The sequence below is a fragment of the Carettochelys insculpta genome, chromosome 5, assembly GCF_033958435.1.
Source record: "Carettochelys insculpta isolate YL-2023 chromosome 5, ASM3395843v1, whole genome shotgun sequence".
Lineage (NCBI taxonomy): Eukaryota > Metazoa > Chordata > Testudines > Carettochelyidae > Carettochelys > Carettochelys insculpta.
In genome coordinates this window covers 45,901,757-45,923,748 of record NC_134141.1, presented here as the reverse complement: position 1 = coordinate 45,923,748, position 21,992 = coordinate 45,901,757, and the positions used below count along the sequence as shown (strand labels likewise).

General features: G+C 39.7%; 1 protein-coding gene across 1 annotated transcript in view; it reads right to left on the bottom strand.

Moving 5' to 3' along the window:
* The window catches only part of MEGF10 (multiple EGF like domains 10), a 151,825-nt gene that overhangs the window by 68,177 nt on the left and 61,656 nt on the right, over positions 1–21,992 (bottom strand). Inside the window, exons 6-8 of the mRNA XM_074995035.1 lie at positions 5,615–5,861; positions 4,558–4,678; positions 1,842–1,978 (exon numbers count right to left, since the gene is read on the bottom strand). Of these exons, the coding sequence (XP_074851136.1) occupies positions 1,842–1,978; positions 4,558–4,678; positions 5,615–5,861 (505 nt within the window). The remainder of the gene's footprint in view (positions 1–1,841; positions 1,979–4,557; positions 4,679–5,614; positions 5,862–21,992) is intronic.

Below are 21,992 nucleotides of genomic sequence, written 5' to 3'. Positions count from 1 at the left end.
TGTGCTAAAACAGAGAACCACTCTGACATGCAAACCTTTTTCATGGCTCCAGGTACAGACAATGATAAGTAGGAGGGAGTCTGGGAGTCTAAGTTAGTGCAACCACCGCCCTGAAGCATCAAAAGAAGGTGCCTGAAGTTATAAATAGAAATATGGAGTGGCCTGATCCCAATTCACACCACATTGTTAGCTGCTAGTAGGAGCACAGCCACTGTACACACCTGTTGGAGGGACACACCAGGTACTTCCTTCCATGGTGGGTGTGGAGCAGCTAAGGGAACCATGGCCTTCTGCCTCATCCCTACTACTGTGAGAAAACTAGCACTGTAGCTGGGACTATTCCCAGCATGTTGGAAAACACAGGGACTACGACTGTGCAAAAGATGGAAGGCTCTGTGCACCTCCTACTCGCGCCAGGAATAGACACAGTGTGGCCTATAATTATTTCTCATTTGCAAGGTATATAATATGACAACAAGATCTGAAACTCATCTGAGAAAGATACAAGCCACAACCGTCTTCAGAAATACAAATGTGCAGCATGCAGTCACTCCTCCTGCCTCTCATGAACCTGGTCTATGCTTTCATTCTTATTTGCCTGCATCTGGTGATACACATGTAACCCAATCTCCAGTGTTTTCTCACAGAGGCAAGCATTTAATTTGGCAACACTAATAGCTCTGGATTAGCTGTTTGTCTTCTCTGGGTTTGTTTATGCTTTTTATGGTTGCTTGGGTTGTCTCCACATCCTGTGGAATGTAGCGATGGTACCGATCATTGTTGGCAGAGATCCTATGGACTAACTCCAGTGATTAGACGACTGTGAATTTCACCAACTGAGTTGTATACTGATTAAAAGGTATGCAGGAAGGAGCTTCTTTCAGACACTTCTACCCCTTTATAAGGGAAAATGTTACTATATTGAGTTTTGCCACGAAACATATTTGAGGGACATTGTAATAGCAGTTAGGTCAGCGACGGACAACCTAAATTAGTGAGTGGGCTGCATGAGTGGCCCTCTTTCATATCAGTGTGTTGCTAGATTATTGTAAACCAGATGGTCTCCCAGGATAGGGTAGTTTTGCTAATTGTGCTTGCGTAGCTAGAACTTGCATGATGCGCTGAATGAATCACAGTGGTGCTTTGACTGGATGCAGAGGGAGTGTATGGCTTTCACAGTCAATGTTGTGCACAGTCAGCACACACCTCACTTCACATGCCCTTGCTTTATGTGTATGTAACCTTAGTAATACTGGTAGGAAAAAACCTGCATGGACAGGTAAACCTGTGCATGCATAATAATAAATAAAATGTCTCCTGGGTCTTGCACAGAATGCCAGTGGGCCTCAGGTTGCCCACCACTGAGTTAGACAATTGAAAAAAAAAAGGTTAATTTCCTTTTTTTGAATGAAAATCCTTTTTTTAAAAAAAAAAAAAAAAAAAAAAAAAGGCATCAAGTAGGCCACTTCACAGAGCAAATGGATCAGCATTTCTTCAGTTACTTCACCCAGCAGCCATCATTGCAAAAGTGATCCCTCTCACCCCATTCTTGCTTCTCAAACTCTCAACCTGAAGATCCCTCATTTAGGGGTCTGTCTATTGCTGGGGGCTCATTAACAAAATATGAGAGGCCTTGAACTAAACCTTTCCTCACAGGAACTAAACATCTTTCAAGAACCGAACTGCCCTCTTTACTTTGGGTTATCATTTCAGAGACATACCTGAGAAATCTATAAAACACTTTGAATTATACCACTGGTGATATGCTTCCATGTATTTCCTACTTTTTTCTTTTGTTGTACAATGCTTGGCACAATTTGGTAAAAGGGAGTTTTCCTTACCGTTCCTCTGTGTAACCTGGACTGCAGTGACATTGCCCAGTTGCTGATTCACATGTCCCTCCATTGTGGCATTGACACTCCTGGGAGCAGTTCTTCCCATAACGACCCTCTGGACAAGGCTGACCACAGACTGTGCCCTGTTTACAAACAGAATTTAAATGTTAGGCTTGAGTTTGCAATCGTACGGAGAAGAGGAGAGGGAGACTGAAAACACATGAGGAGATCAATGGGATCTTATATGAAATTGCTTATTCTCTTTTAGAAAATGCCAGATTCTTTTTTAGCCTTAAACATAGACTATGTTTTGCCACAGGTTTTGAGGTGATAATCTGCTGGGATTTCTATCTTGAAAGATAAAATTAATCACAAACTTAACCTCCGGGCAACAAGAAACATTTAGGGTAGGTCTACACAGCAATGTTATTTTGGAAAAAAAGCTATAATTCCGAAATAATTTTACAAGTGTTTACACAATGCAACTGCTATTTTGAAATAATTTAGAAACAGCAGATGGCTTATTTCTAATTTGGTAAACCTCATCCCACGGGGAATAGCACCTATTTTGAAATAGCTATTTTGAAATAGGAGCTGTGTAGAAAGGGAATAGGAGCTATTTCAAAATAAGCTGTATTGACTCCAAGGGCTCTATTTTGAACTGGGCTCTATTGCGTCTGGACGCTCTATTTCATAATAGCTGAGCACTATTTGATATGCATTGTGTGTGCAGATGTGCTATTTTGAAGGAAGCTGTTCTGGAAAATCTCTGCTGGAATAGCTTATTTTGAAATAATGCTTCTGTGTAGACATAGCCTTAGATATTTAAGCCTGGCAGACAAAGATCTTCTTTATTTTTTCATCCAAATCATTAAATACCAGTGCATGCAGAGATGCTTTGCAGTTAAAAATATATGAAGTGTAATAGTTGCTGTAATGTCCATCTGCTTTGTTTTGTGTTTAAAATGAAGACTTTCTACCTGCAATTTTGTTATAAAGTAATACATCTTAAAAGCTTAGACATGATTTTCTTCTCATTGTCACTGCTTTTGATCTTCTGTAGCTTCATTCACATACCTGGAATTATTCACATCTGTACAAGTGAAAGTAGAGTCTGACCTTAAAACTGTTCAGAAACCAATTCAAGAACACATTTAAGGTCATACAAGCAAAACTAACAGGAGATCCTGTGAAATTTATGCCTGAATATTTTGCACCAGTCTTACACAGAAAAGAAAAAAGGTAGTGTTGACAGGATTTCCCTGCAAAAAATTGAGCAATTAATATATTCTAATATTGACCTGGTATAGAATATTAGCCATATAGGTACATTTTTCTACTGTTGTAGGTTTTTCATTATATTAGTACCTGGCATTTTGAGCTTTCATCAACTTTATTAAGGCCAAATATGGAAGCCAACTATTCACAGAAATACTTACACTTTGAAACACAAGAGTTGGCTTGCTCTCTGCACTAGACAGTTTACTACAGAATAAAGCTGGTCAAAATTTTAACAAAACAAAATGTTTTTGAATCAAAATGGAAGATAAAACATTTTTATTTTGGTCAAAAAATGAGACTCACATAAACTCTTTTCAAGTAGAAAACGAAGGGAAAGAAAAGAGGAAGAGGTGGGAACAAAAACTAAAAAAAATAAATAAATTAAAAGATTTTTAATTTTCATACTATAAAATTCTATGAACTATTTCAAAGAAAGCCAAAATTATTCATCTGGTGTGAAGTGTTTTTACAGAAAATATATTAGCATTTTCTGATGAGCTATAATGAAAGACAAAATACATCAAGAGCAACAGACATCATTAGGGAAAGATAATTGAGGGCAACAGCAATAAGATCACATGATATAAATATATTCTGTTTAGTAGTTTTTAATTTAAACTTTAAATGGTTACATTTTGACTGTCTGAAAATTTTCTGTGATATCATTTTAACTCCCTTTCCACTGCCTGTCAGAAATGGTCACCTTGGGCTCACTGCCTATTGTTTTACGTATTATTCATTTGTTTTGTTTGTTGTCCTGTTATATGGATCATTTTAACCACTTCTGCATGTAGCCTGATTAAATTTGTTGGTTGTTGAATATAAACTGTAGAAACAATGCCCCTGTCATCCTTCTAAAGAAATCTCTTCCCCATGTGGTCTGGCAAAGCTGCGGAGTTCCTCATGTTTGCCCACGTGGTAGGAAAGGGTCCTTGTAAGGTGTCAGATGCAAAGGGGAAAAAAAGTCCATTGATCAGTTAAGAAGTGGATGTTCTGATGTCACTGTATTCCTGGGCTCTGAAGGTGCCACCAGAACCTGCCCATTACCTCCTTTTCTTTTAAGAGGGTAGCAGCATATAGGCCTATCCTATATGGGGAAGGCCCCCATAGGAGTATTTAATGGTGCTGCTGTTCAAAATGTAAAAGTTATACAAATTATATCTACGAGAACCTGACTTCTGTTCGGGTCCCAACAGATGCTGTTTGCATGCTGCAGAAAGCACATTTTCCTTCTTCCATTATTTGAAAGGTTAACAAGACAGCCCAGGATTCATATTTGGTTTTCATCCCTTATGAGAGTACCATGTGCTAAAATACACTTCCTTTTGTTCCTGGCTGCAGACTGTCTTTGCTTTTCCAATTAAACTTTCTCCTACAGGTTCCTGAAATCCACAAACATCTAAATTTACCCAGTTCATATTTATTTAGAAACCAGTTTTACCATCCATCCAGGTGGGCAGGCACATTCCCCCGTCACATGGTGACACACTCCTCCATTCTGGCATGGACATCTTTCTTCACACTGTGGCCCATGCTTGCCAGGTGGACAAAGGTCCTCACAGCTAAAGAATAGGTTCATGATGAATATAATTGTCATTCAAATGCAAAGTTTGGTCTCTCCCCCAATCAATTACTTTTGTTATCATGTAGTTCTTCAGTTTATAAATATGAAAAGGAAAGAACTCAGCAATAAAGGGAAATAACCTGTACAGGATCAATGGCATGAACGTATGGAAATAAAATTAGCAATTAAACAGTTGTGGCATAGGACGCAGCTCCATTTAGCAGCCAAAGCTTGAAATGGGCTTCACTAGCAGAGATTATTTAGGGGAAGTTCTGGATCAGCACCCTGTTGGCTTGCCTAGCCTTGCTTCCTCCTGGCCAGTTCTGTTCCCTTATAAACTGTGCCAGCTAATTTTCTACCTGGAGTTTGTGCATGCAGAGTGCTGCCCATCCAACTACCTATTGCATGTGTGCAAATTCCTGTTCATATGCTCCCCAAAATATAAGTATAGCTACTGAGAATGGGTGGAAAAATTGGGCTTAATCCTTAAAATTCAACCTGAATCTTTAACTGTTGACACCAAATTCTGGATGCACCAGCTCTGTCTGGAGATTCCTTTGCAAGAAGTAGGCTGGAGGTGAAGAGCCTAATTTAAGCACAAAGCTAAAAGCTGAAGTTAAATCTCAAACTGTTACTGAAGCCTAAATGTAAAATAAATTACTCATTATTGCAGTGTCATAATCTTAGAAACGCTTTTGTATCAATTTGTGGGTGCTATTAGTGCAATGGTTGTATTCTATCAAGAGCTTTTGCTGTAGCACTTTAATAACATTCCTGGGCAAGCACACAGATGGCCTCATAATCAGATATAAATACTGGTACATTTTAAAAGAGGCACTTGCAGCATAATGGTCACACGGGTTACCTAACACTTGGGTTAATGCCATGCCAAAAACCCACCTTCCCCACAATAGATAATACACCCTCTGCTTACAAAGCACCAGTATATCCAGGAGGGCATCTGCATTCTCCAGTCACATGATCACAGGTGGCTCCATTCTGACACTGACATTTTTGGTGGCAATCATTTCCATATGTCCCCTGGTCACAACGTTCTTCGCAGCGCCAGCCCTTGAATCCAGCAGCACAGTGACAGGCTCCAGTGATGGGGTTACATAAGGCTCCATTTTTGCACTGGCAGCGACTACTGCAGTGGGGTCCCCAGTGGTCACTATCACATGCTGAGAGAATGGTAAGAAAATATCATGGCACTTCTATAAGCATGAATGGAGCAATGCGGAACACAGAATAATTTAGAGATACTGAGATGGAGTTTCCTTATAACATGGAAATGGTAGCGGTATCCTTGCAGAGATCTCCTCAGTTCTCCCAGGCCTTTAAGTATCTTGACAAACAGGCAGGACTTAATTTCCCATTTATAAGTATATACCTTATCCTGCTCTTAAAATGAGCCAACGCCTCATCCACAGTGAAATAAATGTAAGTTCCAAATTCCTTCAATGCATTCTGACACGTAGCTGAAATTATAACTACTGTATACTGAATCTTCAGTTATGCGAACAAAGAGCTACATTCTTCATTCTTCTATATTCTTCATATGGCTATATTTCATTGGCACTCTAAGAGTACAAATGTGAGCAAAGTTTTAGCCAATACTCTGAATTTGGAGTCGTGAATTTATATCTAAATCCCACAATGAAGTTATTCTATGTAAAGAATTCATTTTAAAAGGATGACATTGACTGGCAATTTTTAAACATGGAACTTCCCCCTCATTTACATACTTACAGCTATTTCCTTTCATGCTTCACAATACTATTACTTGATGGTGCTGTAAGCAATGTTATAAACGTTCCATCGAACAACAGAAGCTGTTATTTAATTAAACAGAATGGTGGCACAAACCATAGTAAGGCTACAGTTTAACATTTTGAATTAGTCCAATTTGTTTTTATAATCATTCTACGCTGTATTTTTTTGCTTTCTACATTCTACTCCATCAAAACCTGACAGGTAAATCCAGCTCAGAGTATTCTGGTTTCTCACCTTCAGAATGAAATCTTTAAAAGTAAGGAAAGATTTATTTAGAAAGGAGAAACAGGAGTTTTCAATAACAAAACAGAAGATAAATGTCATCTAACATTCATGAAAAATGTGCTCATCATAGAGATCAACAGATCTGCTTTTAATTTTTATGTTCTGCTGGTAACAATAGGGCAGTGGTGAAATCTCAGCTGCAGTCATTGGATGCCCATACACTCTCCTTAATGACTAATCATCATTGTTCACTCAGTGTTTTCCTGGGGCAGAGCAGCCAAGCAGAGAACAGACCTACTTTCTTAGAACTGGACAAAAGAACTCAAGACATCTCCTTGGGGCAAGAATTACTCTACTATAGGAACTGATCACTCAGACTACACAAATAAAAAGGGTTAGGGTCCTTTAGGAATGACTCGTGTTCTGGTTAATTCCTAAGAGCTAGGGGATGCTTTGAAGCGACACTTTCCTTTCAAAGAGTTTTTCCTAAAAGGTCACTGGAACATGCATTTTACATATAACAAATAATGGAGTTAAAAAAAATTAGGTAGTAACTAGGCCACTTTCATGTCTTCATCCTTGTCCCCACTTTCTCATTTAGCTATTTAAACATCCTTTTTTTTATGTTCTGGACTCTGTACAATGCACTACAATGTAATTCGCACACACTGTACATCTTCTTTCATTATAGCTCACATATAAGCCCTGGATAGGTAACATAATATTTTGAAAATGTCTAGATGGAGAACAAAATGTAATCCTTGCACTGAATCAGTCTTCAACTTCTCCCCAGGAAACCAGCTGTTCTGAGAGGTATGTATGTGTGCCACGGATTAGTGAGACAGACAGATGTTCTCTCAGGACTGCCTGGCGGCCACCAAATTCATTTTATTTAACACCCCATCATGGATTCATATTACAGTCCCCCTCCTGCTTCCAACTGAAAAGGACAATTTCAGCCATTCCTCATAGAGCAATTAAAAATAAGCTTGAGTGTTTTGGAATGTCTGGAAAACGCTCCATGAAGAACTGAAGGATTTAAAATGAACACCAGACAGTAGATCTTTCAAATAAAATAAAATGGACCACATGCATCCCCCACAGTGAGCTTGGCCTAACTTCTCTTAACACACAAAAAGCACTACTGGACAAAAAACAAATTGGCGGACAATTTGCAGTTTGTATTATTGTACCATTGGCAGAAGTAGGATATTTGATGCAATCTGCCAACATGCACAGCCAGGTTTAGAGAGAAAGTGTAACGAGTCTCAAACACATGCAGATAGCCTTTGCTACTGTATAACTGCAATGGTAAAACAATACAATATGCACAGTGGAAGCATTACACAAACTGTATCCTTTGCAAAACACTGCAGGTTTTATGCGCCTATTACAATGCATTTTAACAGGTACATGCCACACTGCCCTCTTAGGTTGTTACTAACCCTTCGAAATCTACTGAAGTTAGAGATGAACTTTGTACATCACGGAACTTGCACTTTTCTAGCCTGTTTTGTTATGAGACATGCTGCCTGTTTTATGAAATTTTATTAGTTTTCTGGTATGTACTTCTCATTTTGATTGCATGGGACCTAATAAAATAAAAAACACTCGGTGCTCACTCTTTAGTTTTCCAATCTCATAGCCCCCCTCAGTAGCGAAGGGTGAGTAGGTACAAAACAAATATTGACGACCTAGTTATTTCTCTATAGCATAATGCCAGAGCATTTTACCAGAACCATTACTGGTATAAGTTATTTTATTACACTAAGCCCATCACTAGCCTACTATCTGTGAGGTATGGGCACAACTTCATAGACAGCTGAACAACTAACAGGATTAAACAATCCTCTGATACAAGACAGATAAAATGGATACTTTACTGATATAGACTGATACTCTAATCAATAAGGTCCTTCATAGGAAGTTAAAGTGATTTAACTGACATAGATACAGTACTTACACTACAATATTCAAAATAAATATGAGAAAGAGTAAGGGCTGAAATACTTAACGTCAGGAGGATATGTGTATTTTTAATTAGCTTTGGAAACTAAGTTTAGCAAATATTATATCAGACTATTACTACTTCTGCCTCATATTCAGAATCTAAGATAGGCTGGAAGTCCCACAGCTGTTAATCTGATGCAAAGAGTGCTCTTTGAATTAATGACTATCCTCAGGTTACAGACGGTCAGCTGGAGTTTAATCAGAATAGCTACAATAGGGACTGTCCTTTCTGCTCCAAGGTCACACACATGCAAACACACAGGGACAGAAGAAAGTGTCAACTAGAGACTTCTACCAAACCAAATCAGGATAGTAAATCATCTGTCACAATGTAGGGCATAAGAGAGGGGAACCCTAACCACACAGTAAAAATAAAAATAAAAGAAAAGTCTCATATTTATAACTGTTTCAGCAGACAATAACAACTGTCAGCACTAACAATTCAGGGAAACTAATTCAAATCCTATCCCAAAGCAACACAGACTTTAAGTGCCAAATGCTGCTGTCTCAATGGGTCATCGTGTTCATCAGCCCCAAGAACTAAGTGGTTAGATGTGCAATGTTCATTGTAAAAACATACTTCTTTAATGTGATTATATTAATGTGTTATGATCCTCACCTCTCAACTACTGATATTGCTAATATGGTCCGCACTATTCCAGTTGCTGATATAGACAACAGTGATCTATGTGAAAAGTATTTTCATCATTATTCCTAGTACCTAGAGAATATTTATTCTTTATTAGGTGAAATCCTAGTCTCACTGAAATCAATGGCAAGCTTCACTGGAAGCTAGGAGTTCATCCATGGATTTATTAGTAATGAAATAGAATAGTTTGCAAAATATAATGGAGTAGATCTTCAGTATCATAGCTCCATTGACTGTAATGGACAAATCACAATTTGCATCAACAAATTTACCCTGCCATATCCATAATGCATATAATTGGTCCAACCTGATATCAGTTTCCCAGGCACAGCCTCTTCAACACATCAAACTCAATTTCTGCACAACCTTAGTTTTCTTGATTTTAAATAAAACACAATCTTCCAGAGTTCCTGTTCAAAGTCAACTCTTTAGTGGAAGTCACAGGGATATTATATCTTACATTGCACAGTGTGGGAAGAAACAGAGAGAAATGTTTCCCCAAAATGGCACAGAAGACTTTTTAGCAAAGAAGAACATTTGGTGCCACTTACACCATTTGTTCATCTGGGAATAATATATGTTTTAGTCCCTTAGAGTATGTTCTCTGTACATCATACAGTGTTACAAATATAGGATAGCAAATACGCCTCTCAAAAAGCTTGAATAAAAGCAAAGGCCTGCTTTTGGGAATAAGGATATTATATTATATAAATCCTCATTTAAATGCATCAGTATGATTTGGAACCCTAAGACAATAAATAGCAACATTAAAACACATTATAAATGCGCTCTCAAATGCAGTGTCAGATGACAGTTTAATGAACAGAAATGGTCCCAGAGGTTCAGCTGCAAAGAACCTTCTTCAAGGAAAGAGCACAAGAAGAAAATGCGTGATGTCACTTGGTACTATTCTTGGGACTTTTGTATGATACTTGAAGATTTAAAGTCATGTATTTCATACTATAATAATTTTAATGCCCATTATTATTATGCTAGATGGGTCTCATTTTTATGCATATGGCTTATTTAAGCTGGTAGCAATTTGTAAATTAAGAGGCAGGGTGTCCTGAGATTTTACAGTGTGACATAGGAATCTGTATAATTAGAAGTATGCCTATTTGGTTTTATAATTCTTATGTTCATTATAAATAAAAACAATGTGTAGGTCCAATTTTAACATGGCACCATATCTGTCTCTCTGCATTGACTGCTCTTGAGAAAGTAACAAAAAGAGCAAGAATGAATCCAAGTTCATTCCTGACAAATCCTCCTTGATCACATGTAATTCTGTGCTTCTCTAAAGAATAGGTATATGATGAGAGCAAAATGCAGCTATCAAATCAAGTCAAGGAATATTTCAAAAGAAAATTCCCCTCAATAAAGATAGCTACCTTAGAGGTACACTATACTGTACCGTTGCTTATATAAAGTAGTATTCAGAATGCAACATGTTTATGCCAAGTTATTTAAAGGTCTCACTTCTGTTTTTCTTTTCTTTTATTGCTAATGCTAACCTGGATGCCAAAGTGAAAAATCACGTAAAAATTAATATTTACTTTCCTCAGCTTCTTTGTTCCTACCGTATAGATGGAACTGAGCTAATAACATAATATTTTATTCTGGTTCATAACTGTTCCTGGGATTATACTGCAAAATACTGTATTGTGTGTCTGGAAACAAGTGCCATTTATATTGCTGCCAAAACCAGAGAAGACCTTTATCAGAGTACTAGACTAATAACATTTTAATCTCCCTTCCTCTGATGTCTGAAGTGATTGCACAAGTCTAACCACAAAACACAAACATGAAAACATGTTTTGTCCGACCACAAACTGTGCACCAGAACAAACTGCTCACTTGTTCTGGAATGCAATTTTGGGAAACAAAAAATTAAGTAAATATCAACTGTAAAAGTGCAGAACCTCATCCCCCGTCTCTCTAAACCTCCAATGGCAATTTCTTTAGCTGAGTTCAGAAGGTCAAGGTCTGTGGTACATTAAGCTTACTTTGCACTTCTCCAGCTGTGCAATAATTTACTTAACAAGCCTGTAGCCTGGGATTCATCTTTGACTCACTCTTGAAACAATCCCTTCATATTCAGGTTGCAGTTCAGTCTTGCTGATTCCATCTGCATAATATCTTTAAAATATGTTCTTTGCCATTCATCCATACACCTAAAACTTTGGTCCAGGCTCTTTCTTGTCTCAGGTAGTGCAACATCTTTTTTTCTCTGGCCTTGACAAATGCATTCTTGCCCCACTCACATCCATGCAGAATGCTGCTGCCACTATAATTTCTCTACCCTGTCACTCTGACCATCTCAGTTCTTTCTTTGCATCCTTCCACTAACCATGCTGCTTCGCACATAAATGGCATATCTTTACTCTAAAGGCCGTCCAGAGCCTAAACCTGTTATCAGCCATTCATTATCATTATTATTATCAAGATCTCAATCCTCGCCTCCAGTCATCTCAGGATCCTAGCCTCCATTGACAACTTGTTAAACTTTCAAACAATGCTCCCCATGCTGTTCCCACACATTGGCTACGTCTACATGTGCATGCTACATCGAAATAGGCTATTTCGATGAATAACGTCTACACGTCCTCCAGGGCTGGCAACGTCGACGTTCAACTTCGATGTTGGGCAGCACCACATCGAAATAGGCGCTGCGAGGGAACGTCTACACGCCAAAGTAGCACACATCGAAATAAGGGTGCCAGGAACAGCTGCAGACAGGGTCACAGGGTGGACTCAAAAGCAAGCCGCTCCCTTAAAGGGCCCCTCCCAGACACAGTTGCACTAAACAACACAAGATCCACAGAGCCAACAACTGGTTGCAGACCCTGTGCATGCAGCATGGATCCCCAGCTGCCGCAGCAGCAGCCAGAAGCCCTGGGCTAAGGGCTGCTGCACACGGTGACCATAGAGCCAAGCAGGGGCTGGAGAGAGAGCGTCTCTCAACCCCTCAGCTGATGGCCGCCATGGCGGACCCCACTATTTCAATGTTGCGGGACGCAGATCGGCTACATGTGCCCTACTTCGACATTCAACTTCAAAGTAGGGCGCTATTCCCATCCCCTCATGGCGTTAGTGACTTTGACATCTCGCTGCCTAACGTCGCTTTCAACTTCGAAATAGCGCCCAACACGTGTAGCCGTGACGGGCGCTATTTCGAAGTTGGCGCCGCTACTTCGAAGTAGCGTGCATGTGTAGATGCAGCCATTGAGAAGGAGCTCCTCATAAACATCCAGAAAGCTACTTGACTTTCCTTCTTCAAAACCATCCTTAAAACTTTCCTTTGCTGTCTACAAACACTTCTTGAGGCGAAGAGTGGGCCACACGTGGGTATACTGGTGTCAAAGGATGAGGGGAAGCCAGTGGCAAAGTTCCAGGAATGTCTCCTTCCTCATCCTGAATTTCTGCAGCCAGTGGGCATCGTCCCACTCACCCGCCTGTCAGAGCTGCTGGGGTAGCCCCAGATGTGCTCGATCACCTGGGGGCAGTGAGGTTGCAGCTGGGGCCAGGGGAAGTAGGGCTCCCTGGCCCCAGCAGGGGTCTCTGCCACCAGATGAGTTGAAGGGTATCCATCATCACCGTTGCCAGGAGGCCAACCACAACGTGGATGTGGTCCCAGTCTGTGAGCTGCTGTTGGTCCATAGCTCTCTAATATGAGCTTCTAGTCCCTGCATAGGCTTTGCTGTGCTGTCTGCAGCAAGGCAGGCCATAGCAGTGTGTGCAAGGAAGAGGTGTTTGGCAGAGGCCCTTTAAGGAATGGGTGGCCAGAGCTCCTGGAAGGGCATGCTGGCCATGTGACCCTGTCCACGGCATTTCCTGCCCTATTTGTTGGAAAGAGCAGCTGGGGCTGTGTGGCAACTCTCTCTCGAAAGAGTGGCTCTATCTTTCTATCCACTTTGTGTGTGCAGACACAATCTTTCAAAAGACATTTTTTCAGAAGAGATCTTCTGGAAGAACTTCTTTTGAAGGATTGCTGTAATGTAGACGTAGCCCCTGAGTGTAAATCTGGATCCATATTTGAACTATGTTACTCCGCCCCAGCTCAAATACAAAGGCACAGAACCCTCGTGAGGAACCATACCGTAAGGCTATGGTTACACTATAGTGCTCTGTCAACAGAAGTCACTGTCAGAAGACATTTCCCAACAAAGCTTCTGTTGACAGAAGTGTGGCCACACACTAAAATTGGATCGAAAGAGCACTCCATTCTGTCAACAGAGTGCCAGCCTGCCTGGCTGCTTCCTTGACAAAACCAGCACCCAGAAGCACAGCAGAAGGGCCACCCTTTGTTCCGAGTGCTCCGTCTGTTGAGAGAAGGTCCCCCAGAGCATCCACACAGCTTTTTGTTGACAGAATCTGTTAACATCAGTGTTATACCACATGGCTGCCAGCAAAAGTGTTGAGTTTCATTGACAAACTCAACCAAACACATTTTGTATGTGTTATGTTTCACAAGTTTTGTTGACAAAACCGGAGCTTTGTTGGCAAAACTCACTAGTGTAACCATAGCCTGTGAGAGTCACTTCAACTCTACACAGACAGAAGGCAATCCATCCACCTCCCTGAAGTCAATGGAAGATTTGCAAGTGAATTAGAAATCAGGATGTAAATCCTCACGTATGTGGCATACATTACCATATTTTCAAAGTACTGTCCAAAGGGTACTCTCAGATTATTGTATGAAGCCTTGGAAAGGCTCCGAGTTATGCCTGTAACATTCTCTAGGCTTTGGGTAAATCTTGATCTCTTCCAGAAAACTGAATTGGGTAAGGCAATCCCCTTTGCCCATGAGGAAGTAGTAGAGGAAAATTAATACCCATTAAGTACTATAACTATGGTAATCTATCATGCAACTCAGACCTTGCAAAACTGCATTTTGAATGGATTTATATCCTGAGGTTCCCTGATTAGAGTGCCACTAGCCTATCTGGTATGCTCAGTTAAACAACTAAGGACCAAAAGTACCAAAAACATTACAATAGGAACTATAATCGTTGATGCAGTATTTTGGACACAGATTCTGAAATGTTATTATATGACCTAGATTGTGTCAAGAACACTAAATGGTATAATAGCCATTCATTTACATGTAACAAGAATGACATTCTTTCAACTTCATCCAGTCCATTCTTATTATGCAGCTTAGAGTGCACTTTTGTGATTACTCAACTCTGATAACAGGGTTTGGTTAATTTGATATTGAAAATAATGTCTCTCCATTCCTTTAGGATATCATTCTCCTAAGTGAAACTTGAACCACAGCATTCAAGTTCATCCGGAATTTCAAATCAACAACACTCAAGTGAATTCAAACTTGATTAAAGTTTAGTCAATCCCTGAAACTGGAATCAAACCTGCACATTACAAGTGTTACATGATGGTAAAACATGGAAGCAGAAATCTAAGAAATCAATGTAAAGGGCTATAAGTCAAAGGCAGTTAAGCTGAACAACCCACTATCAGAATCTTTTTTTAAAAGTCTTCCATTAATAAAAATGAGAGTATTCTCCATATCACTTTTACTATTGTGATACATACAGTTACATCAGTAGGCAAGAACTACATTCTTACGACAAATATAATCTTCTTCTTCTTCTACTTCTCTTTATAAAAATCTGTCTAAATAATTATGCAGTATGAATGGCATTTAGTAATGCCTACTGCATCCCAGACACAGAAGTACTTTTTGTACTTTTTGATTTTTGTAGAACACACTTCCTGTTAAATCTGGATTTCCTATAGAATCTTTTGTCTCTGTCTGATTTCATTTGTTACATTGCAGGCTTTCTATCCTGAGGCATACATTTCATTCCTCCACATTGTTTTGTACAAAAGAAAGGATTTTTATTTAAGGCTTTTTAAGCTTTATAAAAGCTTTTTCGTCTGTGAAGTGGAAGAACAATAAAAATGTGTTTTCATACTCTGTAAAGGACTGGAACTGTATGCTTTTCATGAGACATACATTTCACAAGACTCTTTAAAATACTGCGAACTTCAGAACTCAATGGTGGATAGCTGTTAAGAAAAAACACAGATGCTCTTCGGTGTGTTAATTCTACTGTATTACTGAGATGAACCCTACAAACAATAACCATTATTGTAGAGAAAGTTAAATATTATATGAATTTGAGTATAGTACGTACACAGATCCTGCACCTTATTGCAGGATTGAAACTGATATTTTTTCTGCACTATACCTTGAAGTTCTAAATTTTTAATGCAGTAATTAATCCTAAGGTCCTTTCCAGTACAACTAATGTGAGCCTTGTCTGAGTAAAAAAGGCAGAATGAGGCCATTTGTTGACAGAACTAATAACAATGAAAAAAATAGCTTTTTCAAATAATGGGTCACCAAAACTGACCACAAATTGTTCACCATCTACTGAACTGATCAAATTCTGAAACATACAAATGTTACTGGATAAAAGAATTGCCAAAATTTGCAATAAATAGACCTAATTCAGGAAAGCACTTATGCATGACTAAGGGTATGTCTACACAGCGGTTATTTTGAAACAACAGTCCTTATTTTAAAATAACTTTGCAAGCATCTACACAATCCAACCACTATTTCTTAATAGGTAAACTTCATTTCAGAAGAATAGCACCTATTTCGAAATAGGGCTTTATAGATAGGGAACAGCGCCTATTTCAAAATAAGCCATAGCGCACCCAATGACTCTATTTCAAAATAGGCTCTATTGTCTGTAGCTAATCTATTTTGAAATGCATTTTGGGTGTAGCAGCATTATTTTGAAATAAACTACTCTGGAATCTCTCTTCCGGAATAGCTTATTTCAAAACAAGGCTGTTGCGTAGGCAGACCCTAAGGCTATGTCTACACATGCCCCTCCCTTTCAGAAAGGACATATAAATGAAACAGGTCGAAAAGCTAATGAGGTGCTGATATGAATATTCAGTGCCTTGTTTGCATAATGGCAGCCACCCAGAGCGCCGAAACTGCTGCTTTCGAATTGTGAACTAGCCATGTAGATGGGGTTCCTTCAAAAGGAAATCCAGATTTCAAAAGCACCCAACTATTTCCACATTAGGGTCTTGAAGACTCTGTCAATTTTTTGGAGGAGGGAGGAAACTGGGATGCATTTAAAAGTTATTTATTGTAGCCAGAGAACTATAAAATTATGAACAAGTTCAATCTTTCCTAGATTCAGAAGCACACTGCATGTACTTGTGTTGGAGTGTAATTGACCCCATGATCAAACACACTTTTTTAAGCTACACACTAGACAGATGCCAGGCTCTGACGCTACGTTTAGACAATACAAAAGATAGCTGCAGCAACAAATTTAAAGCACAATGGACTACCACCTTGAGCACAGGGAGCACATAGATGATGTGATCCGAACATAGAAAGCTTTTACCCGTTGCCTATTTTATGTGCTTTTCTATTTCTTGCTCTGGTGGAGATGGAACAACATCTCTATGTCCTTGGCTCTGGAGCAGCACCCAACAGACAGGGTGCTGCTTCATGGAATCTCTACAAATAGAAATTCCAAGCTCTAATAATAAGAACATAGGAGCACAGGTGTACTACCGATCCCATGGCCAGGATGGTGATAATGACTGGGCTGAAGGAGATTAGAAAGACTATAAAACAAAAAACTCAGTACTAAGGGGGATTTCAGTATCCCCATATTGACTGGTTACAAGTCACCTCTGGACAGAATGCAGAAATACAATTTCTTGACACTTAAAATGACTCGTTCTTGGAGGAGCTGGTCCTGGAGCCCACAGAGAAGCAGAAATTCTTGATTTAGTCCTGACTGGAGCTCAGGATTTGGTCCAAGGGGTGACACTTGTAGCTACACAAAAAACATAACAGGTAGGACAAACTAATGTGGAAAGATTGGCCTATCCAAGGATACAAAGGCTATGGTTATACTACAGCAATCTGTTGACAGAAGTCACTGTCAGAAGGGATTTCCTGACAAAACTTCTGTCAACAGAGTGAAAACACACACAAAAGCCAATCAGAAGAGCGCTCCACTCCATCGACAGAGCGGCCAGAATGCGTGGCCACTGTCTTGACAAAACAGGTACCTGGAAGCACAGCAGACAGGGCTGCCTATTGTCCTGGGAACGCTGTCTGTCAAGAGAAGTAGTCTCAGAGCATCCACGCAGCTTGTTTGTCAACAGAACCTGTTGAAAAAAGGCGCTCTTCCTCATCTGGGAGAGGCAGAAGGCTGTTGGTGGAAGTGCCTACTTTTGTCGACATATTGTCAACAAAATGCATTTTGTGTGTGGACGTTCCACCAGTTTTGTCGACAGAACTGGAGTTTTGTCAGCAAAACTCACTAGTGTAGCCACAGCCTTAATGTAAGAAGAGGGTTGAAATGAAAATATTTTGGGCTTGTTGGGATCAGATAGACCCTGAACATTAGGAGGATAGAAGATAAACATGTGCTTATGTACTTTCTCCAGGAGGACAAATATTATGGCTCTTGTGCTTTTTGGAATGGCTTTCTCAAGGTATTGTAAATCATTAGACAAGTAATTCTCCTAATTAAGAACTCTGGAGAGGACCTCTGTATTTCCTCTTAGACTCAAACAATGAGGCCATTCAGCAGAATACATGACCACATGTTTAAAGTTAAATAAAGGCAGAATTTCCTTGGACTTTAGGGTGATTTCAATAATTAAGTGCTCTACTGAATAGAGGTGTATTTAAAGATACGTGTAATATAAGTACCTCACTGAACTGAGTCTGAATAAGCACCAAAACTATAAACCATCAGAAACTTTGGATCTTCAGTTAAACTGCCTATTATTGGAGCCACAGTAATGACTCTGACAAATATCAGGGAGGTAGCCATGTTAGTCTGTATCTTTGAAAACAACAAGAAGTCCTGTGGCACCTTATAGACTAACTGATATTTTGGAGCATAAGCTTTCGTGGGCAAAGACCCGCTTTGTCAGATGCATGAGTCACTCAGAGTTCCCACAGACCCCTGCCTGAATTTCTGGTGGTCAGCAAAGGACTCTGGCCTGCAGCGCTTGAGCAAATCCATCAGGCACACTGCTCTGGGGTCACGGACCTTGACCCTCCAATGCACATATTGCATATGCGATTATGTGAGTGACGCGAAGGGATTCGCTGAGCATTCTCAGGGCAGACTGAAGCCTAGGACCAGATCCTTTCTTGATGAGCTGACAACAGTCATCCAAGAAATATATTTTAAAAGTTGTCACTTGCGCTTAAAATAAATTTAAAAATCCACACCACTTTCAGCTCTATGAAATATCCTCCAGATTCTGTCATCTTTATTCTCATTGAGGAAAAGATTCCTTATTAATTGCCTTATTGATTTTAGTGCAACAATTTATAGACTAAGAACTATTCAGTCTGGCTGTGGTTACATTAGCAAGTTTTGCCACCAATACCCCATTTTTGTCGACCAAACTTATGGAGTGTGCATACGCAAAATGGGATTTGTCGACAGTATCTGGACAAAACACAGCACTTTTGCTGGCAGCATTCTGCCTCAAAACTTTGAGTCATAACACTGTTGTTGACTGATTCTGTGGACAAAAAAACTGTGTAAACACCGTGGGGTGGGGGGGTAGCTTCTCTCGACAGAAGCCCTGTTTGCTTTGTTCTGGGTGCCTGTTTTGTCAAGGGAACAGCCGGACAGTCCAGTGACTTCTGTCAACAGAGTGCTGTAGTGTACCTATAACCTCTGAGAAAATGCGAAGAAAAGGAATTTCTTAATGGGGTATCAGGAATCCGTATTACAGCACTTTCATACCTTGGTCACATACATGTTCCATACTCAGGCTTGTGTGATGCGCAAGGCTTAATACAGGTTGATCCTCTCTAATTTGGCACTCCCATACCTGACAACGTCTGTGGGCTGACATGATTTTAGTTAGCTGGGTGTCCACTTATTATGGGTGTGGCCAAGTTTCCCATGGCCCCATAAAGTTTGTTTACAGCCACCAGTCCTGGCTGTCAGTGTTCTGTTTTGATATTCAGCTGTAATTTATCCCTAAATGTCTTCTGAGAGCCAACTAAGCAGTGGAATTGCTAATAACGCTGCTCGACAATATTGACACCCATGGTTTGGTAAATTATCTGGCTTGGCACCAGCCAAGTCCAAAGACTGCCAGACTACAGAGGTTCAACCTGTATTACCATTATCATGCTGCTTGCCCCAATCATGAAAAATAAAATTACAAAATATAGAACCTGCCAAGTGAAGATGTGTTGTGTTCATTTTTATGTATTTGGACAGACAATCCTCTTAACTGATAGTCAGGTTTATTAAGACAGTATGTGACTTAGAACTGTCTTGCAAATGAGGGATTTGTCAGAAATAAAATCAGACTTGCAGTGCACAATAACCCATACAAATCAGACCTGAGAGCACTTGATGATACCAAGTTTGTTCCCAGACCTGTAAGTGAAAACTTTGCTCGTGGCTCTTCCATACTATATGTACGGGCATACATTTTTTTTTATTTTCCCCTAGTATAGTACTCTAACCAGTAAAAGTCACACTAGTCTACTTCAAACCTTCATTACAACCATTGACAAAAATCAGGCTTACTAAGAGACAAGCACAGGCTCTTCTTGTCAAATCCATTAAAATATTTTCATGTTTAACCTGCCCCTTTCTCCTCTCTTGAGTTCTGCCCTCACTCCCACCAAAGCCAACTGACCAAATGTTACTCTTGAAGCTTCATGAACAATTTTTCAAAGTGAGCCTAACAGTGAAATGGATGTTCTGATTCACTAGCTCCAAGGGGTGGATTCAATATGTCTTCTGTCCACACACATGACATTGATCTGTCTATTGTGTCCAGTCAATAAATCTTTATTAGACTAATTTACTTCACATGAATGTCAGCTCCTGCACTGGAATTAAAGTGTTTTGTAATTGTGCACTCTTTTAACCCCTGTAGCATTTCTTTTCAGGTTTATATTATCATCTCATTCATCTTTAGGCACTGAACTATACTCCAGGCAATACATTACCGAATTAAGACTATCAGAATTTTGCCTAAAAATTTTGCCTACGAAAAAAGCTAAACATTGGCATGTAATAAAGAGCTTTCTCAATACAAAGGTTGAGAGTAAGAGTGGAGTAATTCATAAGCAAGGCACTTAAAATAACATAGGGAGGTTTAACTCACACATACACACACACACACAACCAATTCACTCATTCCTATTTCAGTGTGCAGCAAGAACAGATCGGATTCTGAAAAGTTTGCCATTGTCCCATTAGCAACCAATGGAACTGTTTTTTCAATAAAGTTGAAACATCTCAGCTTCTGACCCCCCCCCCCCCCCCATGAGTCTGTCACATCACGTAAGGAAGAAGAGTCAACAGCAAGGGAGACAGCAGAAAGAGATTCTTCTCCTGAGGTAAGGAGAACCCTAAGTGTGCAATCCCTGCAATAAATCAAGGAGGGAGAAAGCTGATGCGACACCCATCCTTCCTCTTGAAGGGAATGAAGAAGAGACAAGATTCCCACTCTTGTGAGAAGGATGGAGAGAAATCAAGTACTCAAAAGTATGCAGGATGTGGTTGGGATTATATACAAGTTTCCTCACTTGGGTTTCCCTGCACATCTCTAGAGAGACTGAAGTTCAAATCTCCATCAAAAGATCAAAGTGACCTGGAGTCGCACATTAATCCCAGCCTGACATTAGCTCCCATCACACTGAGGTGCACTGGCAGTAATGGGTATAGGAGGAGGCTGTTTGCGCAGCTTTTACCTGCAGGATTCCCAAATCAAGTCAGTGCAATCACTTTGTCATTTTTAGAGAGAACATTATAACACTCAGGAAGTCCTTGTCGACAATTACCACCCAGCAAGCCAAACGTCATAGTAACAGAGCAGGCCAAGACTTTTCGAAATAAGAGTTCTCTTAGCAAAAGGCAGTTACAAAAGTGGTAAATTATAGACACAGTGCAAGTAGGATTTGGAGAGGCAGAACAGGTGGACAGATCCTTTGCAAGGCCAATTCTGTCTTCTGACACAAATATATGCAACTCCCACATATGGGCAGTGTTTGACCCTCCTTGCTAAAGGATTAGATTTTTGAAGAGTAGATTCAGTTCTGCACTATTTAGTTTGCAAGTTTTATTCTTGAGTAGAATAACCGTGCAAATAAATTGAACACCAAAACAAAGTTTATTAAACAATAATTTACGACAAATTTTAGAATCCTAGGAAACTGTCTCCCTCTTTATTTTAGGATCATATCCTGCCACACATCAACCCTGAATCAAAACTCCAGCCATGTAAAATACATTTGGACTTCATGAAAACTCTCTGGCTCATCTCATTGAGTTAAATACATAGGCATATATGAGGCCCCCATCCTCGCAGTGTAATCATTTGTGTATGAATTTTTATATTATAACAACCTAAAAGTTTATAAAAGAAATGATTTGCTATCTCTTTGTATAACTTTATTGTGCCATTGTTCATAATAAAGAAAAAAGCAAGTCTTCAGACTATGAATAATAAATCCGAAAGTAAGTTGGGTAAAGACTTTTTTTATGTTACACAAATGTTGTCTTCCCAGTCCTACACACTATTATTTGTTTGGTCTGATTTCTTCTGTAGGTCCATTTTAAGAGGCACTATCTGTCACCAAAGATGA